Consider the following 12,330-nt stretch of genomic DNA (forward strand, 5'->3'; position numbering starts at 1 on the left):
ATTTCCATTCATTTTGCGACCACAACTACGGAGGTGTGAGCTGGTGCATTGACGTGATGGAAATGACTTTTTTGTAGGCCAATGGTGGCCTTTTTTCTTGCAGCCCGATTTTCAAACGGTCCAATAACAATGAATGATATGTACCTGTAATAGTTTTACACTTTGCCAAATAGTCGATGAAGCATTATTCCTTGTAAATTCAAAAGACAGTCGTCATAATATTTCCAGTTTTTTGTGTTTTAACTCACTTAATTTGCAAATAGTTTCTCTATTTAACTCTATAATTAATTAAATTGAATGATATTCCAAAAAGCGAAAAAGTAATAAAACAGAGAAGAGTTGCCGCCGATACCATCTATTTATATTAGACCCGTTTGATTTATAACTTTATTCGTATTTCGACTAGGAGTATTTCGGAAAAGGTGGCATATGGTATAGAAATGACCTATGCAAAATCTATTTTTCTAGGATGTCATCCACGAAAACATTTTGTGTTCCTTAGTTGCATTTTATTTCATTGTTATTAATAATAATATTTCATAAATCTCTGTAGGATTTTTTGGTTCCTTGGCATTACATATACATAAGACGAGAACTGTTAGTCTGTACGTATTCACATAAATGGTCCAATAACAATGAATGATATGTACCTGTAATAGTTTTATACTTTTTCAAATAGTCGATGAAGCATTATTCCTTGTAAATCCAAAAGATAGTCGTCATAATATTTCCGATTTTGTGTGTGTTAGCTCACCACATTTCTTTACAGACATTATTCCAAGCCTCCACCAGGGAGAAAAAAAGAGAGTAAAACATAAGAAAATTTAGATCCTTCCTATCTGAAAATGTCAAAAAAAGGATGTACGTGAATCATCAATTTTCTTTTACTTTTTATATAGGACAATTTTTGAAAAAAAACTTTTTAACACTTTTTGTTGGTTATTAATATTATTTAATGAAATATACCTAAAAATTTCTCTTTTAGTATCTATATATGTAGACTAAGTAAAGAACTTTTAACTTATTTCATTTTTTGATCGAGACCATTTAAGATTAAGCATTTTTGTCCTAGGTTATTTTCATATCAACTGACAACTTTTCATCACTATCCGTAATCGAAATTTAAAAAAAGTTGCAAATCTAATAGGCAAAATACCATGGTTATGTTGCAAAAAGACCCCTCATAGAAAATCCTAATTATTCATGATTTTTAACATTTAAAAATACAAGATGAACAAACATTGAACACGTTTGAATCAGCATCATCTGATCTTTATCCAGACAAGTAAATCTCATTGTTTATCCACTGATAAAAAAGATGTTACCTGCCCTAAAAATGAAGGGGCCTAACGATGATAAATATCACCACTTCCTCTTTTGCTCCATTCTTACTGAATATATTACATCACATGTTTTAATAAAGCGCTTTCACTCATAAATTGTATCATAATTAAAGGAGACACCATCTTGGGGGTTCATAGTTGAAATTTTTAGTAGATAAAATGCATCAAAGAGACAAAGCATCTTGATGTAACTTCATTAAATAGCTGTAAGAATCAATAAAAAATACCTTCATTGAAAATTAATTACAAAGAATTATCCAATAAAAGTCCTCCAAATCTAGGTAACTTTGTCGTTATTAGAAAAAGATTCTGGTTTTATGTTCCTTTTTTTTTTTTTAATTCAGGAGAATTTAAAATCTTAGCAAAAAAAAATCAAAACCTCCCGGCACACTCAGGAACGAATCAACTTTATAAGCTAACCCAAGTGCGCCAGAACGTTTTTCAAAGTGGAGGAGCTGGGGTAAAGTAAAAAAGGCCAATTTTAAGGAAAGAACCGCAAATTTCATATCCCGTGTAAATAGACCGTGGTACAAGAGTAAATCAAAGTCCATGAACTAGATCGAACGATTATATTTAGCCGATTTTTAGATGTTTTTAGATTGACATAAAGCTACTTTTCCATAAGCCCATCTGGTAATACTGGTTATCAGTATACGTCCAAAGTTATACTAGGTTAGTGTAAGACATGTTGAGAGAACATTCAAATGTTTAGAGCATTTTTACTTACGTCATGAATTGCATCATGATTGAAGGAGACACCGTTTTTGGGAGCTCACAGTCGATATGCATAAATTTCCAATAAATATTAATAACACTCCATCCAATGACTTTGTGAATAGATGCAAAATACTTAGCATCTGCATTGAATACTACTTGATTCAAATGATTAACACTGATATTTGAATTAAATCAAAGTAATGTGTACTGAAAATCCTTTAAAAATTGTTAAATATGTACAATTTTTTTTTTATAGATTAGTAACAAGAAAAAAAAGAGAGTTAGATAATTTTTTTTCTTTGTTTCAATAGTAAAGGTTAACTTTTGTCGTCAATATGGAAATTAGATTGTTTAACGATTTTATAACATGTTTTTTAATACATTTTTTTATTCATATTATATATGTAGATAAATATTTACACAATATAAAATATTATAGAATATGAAATTGCTAGAAGGAATTGCGTTGTACTAACATGAATATGCATTTTAGCTTAAAATTAATTCATCTAAAACAGTCAAACATTCCGACAATCAAAAAGTCATAAAAACAATCACACACTAAATAACATACAAATCAATCCATTGATTTTCCTCTATGCAAGCGTTCATACCTCCGGACAATTGTTTTAAAGTAGTTTCATACCTTGTTGACTATTTATATTTGACAATGTCAATAATATGGTCACAAGAATCACCTCCACTCCTCCGTATTTAAAATTTGCAGAGAACCATATCTTGCTGCAGAGGACAAAACTATTGCTTTTAGATTTTCTCTAAGAAGTGGTTCTCCACTTACAAATTTATTGCAAATAAGGGCCTTAGTGCTCAAAAGAGTGAAATGTATTGCCCGATTTTCTTCACTTTTTTTCCTCTTTGCCTTATCGGTAAGCCGAACAAAATCCTTTCTTTAAAGGTATTAATGTTTTTCCCCTTCACATTTAGAGAAACAAATTCAATTACAAACGTCACCAAAGGGCACTCAAATAATGCAAGCAAAGTAGTATTAAAAACTTTGCAGAGTCGTTACAGGGATCGTAGTAAAGAATACAGTCAGTGGAGAAATTTAATTGAGAAGTAAAAATACATTCTAGGATTAGAGACTGTTATAATCAAGGTTAATAGAGACACAAGGTTAGATCATGAGGTAATGAGGCTTGTATTCAATCTGATATACTGTACCGACTGCTAGGCAAGACCGGCAGATTGTGACAAAACACGCAACCACTCATAGTCTATGACGTCATTATTGCTAGAATTTTCAAATTGCTGTATCGCATCGACGCTAGGCAAGAAAAACCGATTTTGATAGAACACACAACCCCTCATCTACTATGACGTCAATATTAAAAGCGTGGTGGAAGTCAAATATCAGTCGTACACGCGTTATGGCATAATCTACTATTTCTATTAACCTTGGGTATATTATAACTAGTCAATAAAAGGATAAACTTTTGCTAGACTCTAATTCTTTTTATTTGCTTTTCTTATTTAGACATATTATAGTTCAATATTTCTTTAATGTTAATGAAAAAAAGAGTTTTTATTGCTATAAAAAATGGTTATTTAGTCCTCCAAAATGGCGTACGTCACATTAAAATCCTCTTCACGTGAATAAGTAACTTTAATTGGAATTTTTTAAATATTTCTCCCTTATTTTATGAGATTTCTCCCCTCAATGCAATGTCCCACCTTTTGTATACAAAGTTTAAAAATGGATTATTACAAAATAAAAAAAATATTTATATATATTAAAAAAAACGTTTTTAACGGGAGAAAAAAGAAGAAGAAATCAAAATTTATTATGTTTGACATATTTTATTTTATATTAAATATTAATTAAATTTATCCTCCCTTTTATTAAAACACTTATCAACCACTAGAGGAAAAATCTCTAATCATGTCGGCTTTCCCCAAATTACATCATATATACTAATAACAAACTTCATAGCCTATGTAGGTTTGTTCTGTCATATGATCTTTAAATTATAGGCTTTTTCCCCTGCTCTATGAAGAACGAATCTCAGAAGAAGAACGCCCACCACTAACGGTTTATGTGAATACGTACAGACTACCAGTTCTTGTCTTATGTATATGTAATACCAAGGAACCAAAAAATCGTAGTAAAGAGATTTATGAAATATTATTATTAATAACAATAAAATAAAATGCAACTAAGGAACACAAAAGAAGAGACAGGAAGAAGAAAGGGGGAGCTCCCCCCTCCCCCTCTTTTTCTTGGGAATTGTTGTTGTAGATACTAACTACAGAAAGGAATAAAGTTTCCGGTGATTTCTTCCTCCTATGCTCTGTTATACAAGAAGGCCCTTTGGTTGGGACATCTGCTCCATATAATGGACGCAACAGTTCCATTTCTCTATATTAAGGGTCTCCATAGGGCTATAATCCACCCCCAAATTAAGGAATTTTGGCTTTTTAGAAAAACATTTAATATTTCAATCTTTTTTTCCATAATTTGTTTTTTGTCTTTTTCAAAAAATTAAATTTTCTCAGAATAGCTACAGATTTTTAATACAAACTTCAAAAAAATTAAATTTTTTGTGAACTATAGTGGATTTTTGAAATTACTGTCTAAAAAATTTAATATATGAAACTTAATTTTAGAATTTCTTTGGAACTGTAGTGAATTTTCGAATTTTTTTTCAAAAAATTAATTGTTTTGTAAACATTAGTGTATATTTGAAACTGAATTTTTGTTGAACAGCAATGGATTTTGAATTTTTTTTCCAAAAAATTAATGTTTGAAAATTAATTTTTGATTTTTTTTCAAAAAAAATTAAACTTTTTATGAGCAGCATTGGATTTTTGATTTTTTTTTCACATATTTAATATTTGAATAGATAATCTGCGTAAGCCCCTGCATATTGATGTTTAGTAGACATGTACTTGATAAGACAATATGTACTGATGAAAATTGTATATATAATGGGCATTGTACAATACAACACCGAAAATCAACATGGAAACTATGACAAATTGAAGCATGGTTTGGAGGAGATCAGCTACAATCAGCTCTGACAAGGGAGGAAGGGGGATAATATCCATCCTCAACTCTACTCTTGAGTTCCAAAAAAAACTTACGATTATCACTCTAGAAGGAACTAAATTGATTGTCACAATAAAAAATAAGAAATAGACAAATTTGAATATAAGTCTTTTAAATCATTATTAGAGTTATAAATTCTAAATGATATGAAGTTAAATACAAGGCCAAAATATGTCCATCAAATAATAAAAAAAATCAATTAAGATTTTCTTGATTTTTATTAAATATTATTTTTACGTTGACACACCACATATACCAATATTTGAATTTCGTTGAGTTCGAGTTTTTGTGTTATGTGATGAGTGGGATTCGTGTTAGGGCAATTTACCAAAGTTCGAGTTCGGTCAAGATCGAGTTTTAATCATACATTATTATCTGGTACATCAACTCCTCCTTACATACAAATTATTTTTTTACCGTCCTTTTAAGTGGAACTAGAGTTCACATCATCAGTCCCACGTTCCACGTTTCGAATAGTCCTTATTTGAATTCAAATAGTATTAAAATTAAGGGTTTTATAAAGTTATAGTAGTATCCAGCAGAAGTAAATACCATAGAGCATATTCTCTATGGTCCTAGAATGTATTTGCAAGTGGAGAAGGGCCAAATTATACTATGATGACGTCATCAGGGATAGCAGTTTGATTTTTGTTTTTTGTTCAGGATTTTTTGACGTACATTTTATTTACAAATTTGACCAATAACTTTTTTTAGAAGCGACAAAAAACTTTCTTCTCCAAAATTTTAGATTTATTTTTTAGAAAGGAGACACGATTTAAAAGAATAAACATTTTTTTCCCAAAATTATAACATTTTATTTTTATAGGTCAAAAGAATTTTTTTATTAGGATAACTCTAAGCATTTTCGCAATCTAACTTAACAGTAAGGAGCTAATACAAGGACGATCGTAGGATTAAATAATCATTTTTTAGGGGGGGGGACTTGATTTTTGGAATTTTTTGGAAAAAAATTCCAAAAGTCTTCACTTGTTACAAAAAATTATATTTATGGAGAAATATTTATTTCAAATATTACAGTTTTTAGAGAAAAATCTGGAGCTACTCACAGAAAATGAAATTTTTGGAAAAAAAAATTGAAAAATTTAATTTAATTTCCAATATCCAATTTTTTAGTAGACACATAAATTCCTTATTTTCTGAGGTGGGCTTCTTGTTTTATGAATTCTTACAAAAACTTTTAAATATTAAGAAATTTTTACTCTGTTGCATGATTTGATCGAAAAAAAGTACTCTATTTATTTTCCAATTAAATTTTTTTTTTCCAACAATTCAAAAAATCATTTTTCAAGCCTCCCGGTCGCTAAGTTGAAATATCTTCTTTTTTATAATAATAAAAACAAAAAATGTATATTCAGTGTCCCTTTGGGCCATCTGTTCCAAATAATGGAAGCAACAGCTCACTACTTTCTCACATATTGACAATACATATTGTTATAAGAGGGAAATACTAATATAAACAAAATGTCTTCCCCGCTCCCGAATTTTTCCCTTTTCCTTTTCCATATTTCTTTCTCATTTTTCTTCCCTCCTTCCACGTTCCTTCCCTCCTGCTTCATAAGTTTCCTCTTCCTTTTGTTTTAAGTTCGTCCCACTTACTTAACTCTCCCACCAACACAGGCCAGCAAGAGCGAAAGGAGAAGAAGTGCATACGCCCATTTCACAAATTATGACGTCAGTGCATTTATGAATAATCTTTCTTTATTGTTAATATCTCAGAAAAATTGTGAATTTTTACCGTCTGTAATAATAATTATATAATATTTGAATAATAATAGTTATAATTAAAAAGAAAAAGAAAAAATGTCATCTATTTACACATCACAACACATTTTAAATAGAGGGGGTGGGGAGGGGGTTTGTTTCTTTGTTAAAGTAGTGAAGGGGGTTGTAAAAAACAAAAAAAATAATTATTATAAGGATAATTAGCCAAAAAAAAACCTTGAATTTCCTTTATATATATATATATAACCATGATTAATTAAAATGATAAAATGATTTATTTTATTATCAATCCACCAATTCTTGCAAATAATTTAAAAAAAAAGATTTTTGGGGCATCATACTATGGTTGGTTAATTGGTTGTTTTGGAAGCGCAATCAACAAATCTTTGGTGAAGAAATATTTATTCTGTTTTGTTTTAATTTCATTACTTTTTTGTCAAAAAAAAAAAAATGAACTGAATGTATGTTTATTATGAAGGTGAAGAAAATGGCGGCGCTAGCTTGGATATAAGAAACGCTCGCTCCCCTTTAACTTCTCGCAGCAGCAACGGCGGCAGAGAGTAATAGAAAAAAAAGAGTTGGCGGAAAAAGCGCTTTCTTCTGCTGTGGTCATAAATTTTTTTATGTATTAAAATTCGGGAAATATATATACGTAATGATATATTAATATTTATATATATATATATGTATGTATGCAATTGATTTAATTATAATATTAATATTAATTTGAATAATAGTAATAATAATAAATTGATCTAAAAAAACGAAAAAAAAAATGGTGTATATAAATTCATCATGCTTCTTATTCTGTGTGTCTGTTTTTTTGTTTGTTTTCTGTTTGTAAGTAGCAACCAGGGAGGATCCAATGAATGATTGCCTGGATTTATTTTCTCTTCGTATCTTCTTTACATGTGTGTTATCTGCTGTTGAGAGGCGTTGTTACTGTTGGAGGATCCGGAAGAGCTGGAGTTGGGGCCTGAATCTCCATGAACGACAATTTGGTGATGTGGAGATGAAGAGCTCGCCGATGGAGGTATTGCGTGATGCAGAGGGGGTGGTGGGGGATGCCCAGCGGTCATACCCACAGCCGCAGCAGCAGCAGCAGAGTAATGTCCAGCCGCATACATGCTATGTAGGCGGGCTTCCTCACTTCCCGGATGATTGCCAGGTGGTCCACCACCACCTCCTCCTCCTCCTGGGAGATACATTGAAATCATTCGGTTCAGGTCCTGAGGATTCGTCGTATTTGGAAGGGGTCCGGAAGGATTTGAAGAGGAGGGCGGTGTGTGCTCACGTTTGACGTGAGCGTAATTTGGAGAGTCTGAAGCTGACTCGGATTTCACAGAGCCAGGACTGACACGTCCTGATGGACTGATGCTTGAACTACCGTAAGGTGACCCTGAGGGTGGTGCGGCAGCTGCATGATTGGCAGCGGCATACATGGCTGCATATGAACCATTCATATAAGATGAGCCTCCATACATCATGTCATAGCGGGCATAGGGAGAACTTGCAGCGGAACTATAAGATCCATAGACGTTGGGATCGTAATGATAGCCATTATAGCTGTTCATAGCAGCAGCGGCAGCAGAGGAGGAGTAGGGTCCTGATGACACCCCAGTTCCTCCAGGGGTATTTGATGAAGGTGCTGATGCTCCTGGGCCGCCGCCTTGACTCCCTGGCCCTCCTAATGGATTCCCTCCTCCAGGGCAGGGAAGGCCTCCACCTCCGGGGCCAGAGCCTGGACCGCCGCCACCTCCGTTTCCGCCTGACATGGGATACTTGTCCTTTTTCATAAGGGTTTTGGTTTTCCGACGAGGTCTGGAACGAAAAAACCTACTAAGGTGAATCCATCGGTCAAAACATACTTCATAGAGACTCCATATATTTATTTCAATATAAGAGTCCTCTATTTTTATTTTTATGTTGATTTGTAAAATATAGATAGCACACAAGAAATCAAATTGACTAAAAACTCCTCACAATCCGCCATTATTACGAACAAAAAGGAAATAAAACTGGAAATAAATGTAGTTTGAAGAGTAAAATCCCTCAGATACACTCACTCATGAGCGGGAAAAAATTGATCCAAGTGCTCTTGTAATTTCTTCTCCATAAATATAGTATGAGAAGGAATTAGAAGATACTCATTCATTCAATTATTATTTCAGTCTTATTTTGAAAATATGTTTGCAATAGTAAAAGTATTTATCTAATTGAATTTGATAATGCGAAATAAAAATGACGAGGTTTGTGGGAAGAGAGGAAATCTAACAAACCTGTACTTGTAATCGGGATGCTCTTTCATGTGGAGTGCTCGAAGTCGTTTGGCTTCATCGATGAAGGGCCGCTTCTCCGTTTCCGAGAGAGTTTTCCACTCAGTCCCAAGGCGTTTGGAAATCTCAGAGTTGTGCATTTTGGGATTCTCCTGCGCCATTTTCCTTCGCTGTCCACGTGACCATACCATAAAGGCATTCATGGGTCTTTTGACCCGATCTGGATTGTTTTTGTCGTCTGGCTTGATCCCTCCGAGGGACTTGATATTATTGTTATGAGGTGGAGTGGGACTCAGTTCATCCATACCACCTGAGCCTGTGCTCAGCGTGGGGGAAGGCTGTGGAAGATGCGTTCCCAGGGACTTGCTATAATCTCCTGGGCTGGAAGGTGGATGTGGGTAGCCATAGCCATGGTGATAGCCGTGGTGAAAGGCATTCGCGCCACCAAAGTTGCTAGCGTATTTACTGTAGGAATCCATGAGAGCGGAAGAAGACTTGATCTCTCCTTCTCCGGGCAACATGCCGGAGTGTGCAATAGGTGCACCGGGGTGATAGGGCCCATAGTCCGGGTACCCCTCACCGTAGGTCTCACGTATGGCCGTCAGTTTGCTGTCTATGTTGCACACGAGGCTCCGTAAAGTACAAAATCGTTGTCAACGGGGGAGGCACACTAATATTATAACAACTATACCAGCTTTTCTTTTGTCTAATTCTCAATAACACACTGATTCAAACTTTTTAGAACAATGACTTAAGGACAAGAAGAACCTCAGAACAACAACTTTAAATTGAAATAAAGAAACTTGAAACTCTTCTCTAAGTAAGAACAAAAAAAAATTATTATTCTACTCAGATATAAAAATTGATTGAGAAGGATTCTCACACACCGAGCCTTACAAGCGAATTGAATAGAGAAGAAGTGAAGAGTAAAAAACCTCCTGAATTTTCTCCCTTCTTCCCTTTGCGCCAGTTTTTCATTCTCCCGGCGTGTGATCCCACACGCACGCCTCAACCTGCCTTCTTTAATCTCCAAGAACTTTTCCGCCCAATAGCACTGTATTTGAAGGCGGAGTCCAAGAAGAAGAAGAAGAAGAAATGGAAGTAAAGGGCAAGGAAGCAAGCAAGCAGTTTATAGCTAAGCAATAACTACAACAATAACAACAGTATCAAGGAGGAGAAGGAAGGTGCAGTCAAAAAAAGACGAAGCTAAAACAACAAGAAATAGGCGGTCAAGCTAAAAGTAGTATATACTACATAAAAATCAATAATTATTGTTTAATTTAATTAAAAAGTCCGTGAAAAGCCTCAAGATTTCTTCCTTTATTATATTTATATGAAGAATAATGCCTTTTTCATAACAGATATGCAACAATTTCGTTTCTTATTTTCTCCTTTTCCATTCTTCTCATTTTTCTATTCTTCATCCTTTTATATTCAGATTCCATTGTGAAATGGGATTAAATATATATATATATATGTTTATTATGAGTAAATGAGGTGAATTATTTCATCTTTATAAAGCAGTTGACAAATTCTTTATCAAACTTTAATTGTACTTGATAGATGAACAGCCGTGTATTTAATTGTACATAAAAAAAGAGCCATTTTTAAATTTGCACAAATTATAATAAACCAACCAATTTGACAGGGGGTGACAAACTGTTTTCTTTTGGGTACAATGTCTTCGCTTACGACCGACCCGAGCAGCGCTTTATGGAACCATTATATGTCCAGTCGTATGAGTGTAAATATTTATTGCGAATATCTTTTATATATAAAAACTAATAATCAAAATTCCTTTATCGTTCATGAACTAATCGGACCCAGTAGTTTTGATCTTTTTATGCAAATCCTACAGGCCATAATCATCAGGATTTACTCCGATAATTTTTCAGTCGTAGCATTTATTGATCTATTAATTGTTCAGTCATCCATATCCACCCCATTCAGCCAACTTCTCTCTTAATAACATAACAAAACCGTGATTACGGATCTGCGCCAAAGTCATTCTATATGGGACTCTGTAGAGTCTATGTTTATAGTTTGTACAATATGTAGAATGACAACAACAATCTTTTGTACATGAAAAAGTTACTTTTCCATCTGTTAAATTAAATTGTTCATCAATATTTCCCCAAATTAACAAATTATAATTAGTCTTAATGATCAAATGTTTTCTAAAGAGACAATATATCTGTGTATTTTAAACAGAGATTTAGGAATGAAATCCAGCATCATTTCCAAGTTTTGTTTCGAGTTGTAATTACAATTTCTTAATTTCGATGAGATAAATAAAACTGTTTAAATATCATCAACATTTAAAACAAAAATGCTACGTAGAGTCTATATTCTTAGTTTGTTCCATATACGTACAGAGAAAATCCCGGGTTTTTATTTCTCTAATGCCCTAATTGTACATATAATCATCATTAAAGATATATAATATAATGAATGATATGGATAGTTGGTATATTGGGCTAAAAGCCCCTTAGGAGAAAGAAAAAACAACAACTAATTGAACGTCGACGAGCACAAAAATAAGCGGGGGGGAAGAGCACTCCCACGCGACCGTTAAAAGACCCTTGTTCGGAAACGATATCTACTTATTGCCATTATTATCAATGGGATATGAAATAATAAGTTCTATTAATATTACAGGGTGGCTCCATCCATTCAATTCTTGTATATATGTACCTATATGTTGTATAAACTATTATAAAGTATTTTTCACCATCGTCATTCTTATAAAAGAGAGAGAGAGAGAAAGCAAGTCATGATGACCTTCAAATGTCCCCCTCCTTTTGACGTCATCACCATTTGTATTTGTCTGTTTGTAAGTATATATGTATACTAGGGTTTAATTAGCTTCCTTTTAATTACATATTGTGTATAGTACTGATAATCAGAGATATCTATGTACATACTGAATAAATTTACGTATCTCTATTTACCATCAAAGTAGGTCATAATGTTAGGAACATAGCTTGTTGTAAGCTAAACGAGACCCAGGAAGGGAATCTAGGTCTGTGAAACAATTTAATATTAAATTTTTGGTAAAAAATTTGCAAAATCAACAGCTATTCATATAAAATGAGGAAAAACCTCGAATTCTTATTCTTTGTACTACAGTAATAGACGGATCAATCCAGACTCAATTCATCCAAGGTTTAATACGGTGTGTTGT

The 12,330-nt window shown here is 33.2% G+C and overlaps 1 protein-coding gene across 4 annotated transcripts; it reads right to left on the minus strand.

Moving 5' to 3' along the window:
- Positions 1-7,538: 7,538 nt before the first annotated feature.
- LOC121129433 (uncharacterized) lies at positions 7,539-10,074 on the minus strand. 4 transcript variants are annotated; one of them, XM_040725157.2, is made up of 2 exons: positions 9,150-10,074; positions 7,539-8,691 (listed from the first exon to the last, which is right to left on the minus strand). In XM_040725157.2, the coding sequence occupies exons 1-2, from the start codon at positions 9,665-9,667 to the stop codon at positions 7,776-7,778; spliced, it is 1,434 nt and encodes a 477-aa protein (XP_040581091.1). In that variant the 5' UTR covers positions 9,668-10,074; the 3' UTR covers positions 7,539-7,775. The 4 variants fall into 4 exon arrangements, with proteins under 4 accessions (XP_040581091.1, XP_040581090.1, XP_040581089.1 ...); XM_040725156.2 differs by having other exon boundaries at positions 7,539-8,706; positions 9,156-10,067; XM_040725155.2 differs by having other exon boundaries at positions 7,539-8,706; positions 9,150-10,067.
- Between the last annotated feature and the right edge of the window lie 2,256 nt (positions 10,075-12,330).

This window comes from Lepeophtheirus salmonis, chromosome 14 (genome assembly GCF_016086655.4).
Source record: "Lepeophtheirus salmonis chromosome 14, UVic_Lsal_1.4, whole genome shotgun sequence".
Classification (NCBI taxonomy): Eukaryota; Metazoa; Arthropoda; class Copepoda; order Siphonostomatoida; family Caligidae; genus Lepeophtheirus; species Lepeophtheirus salmonis.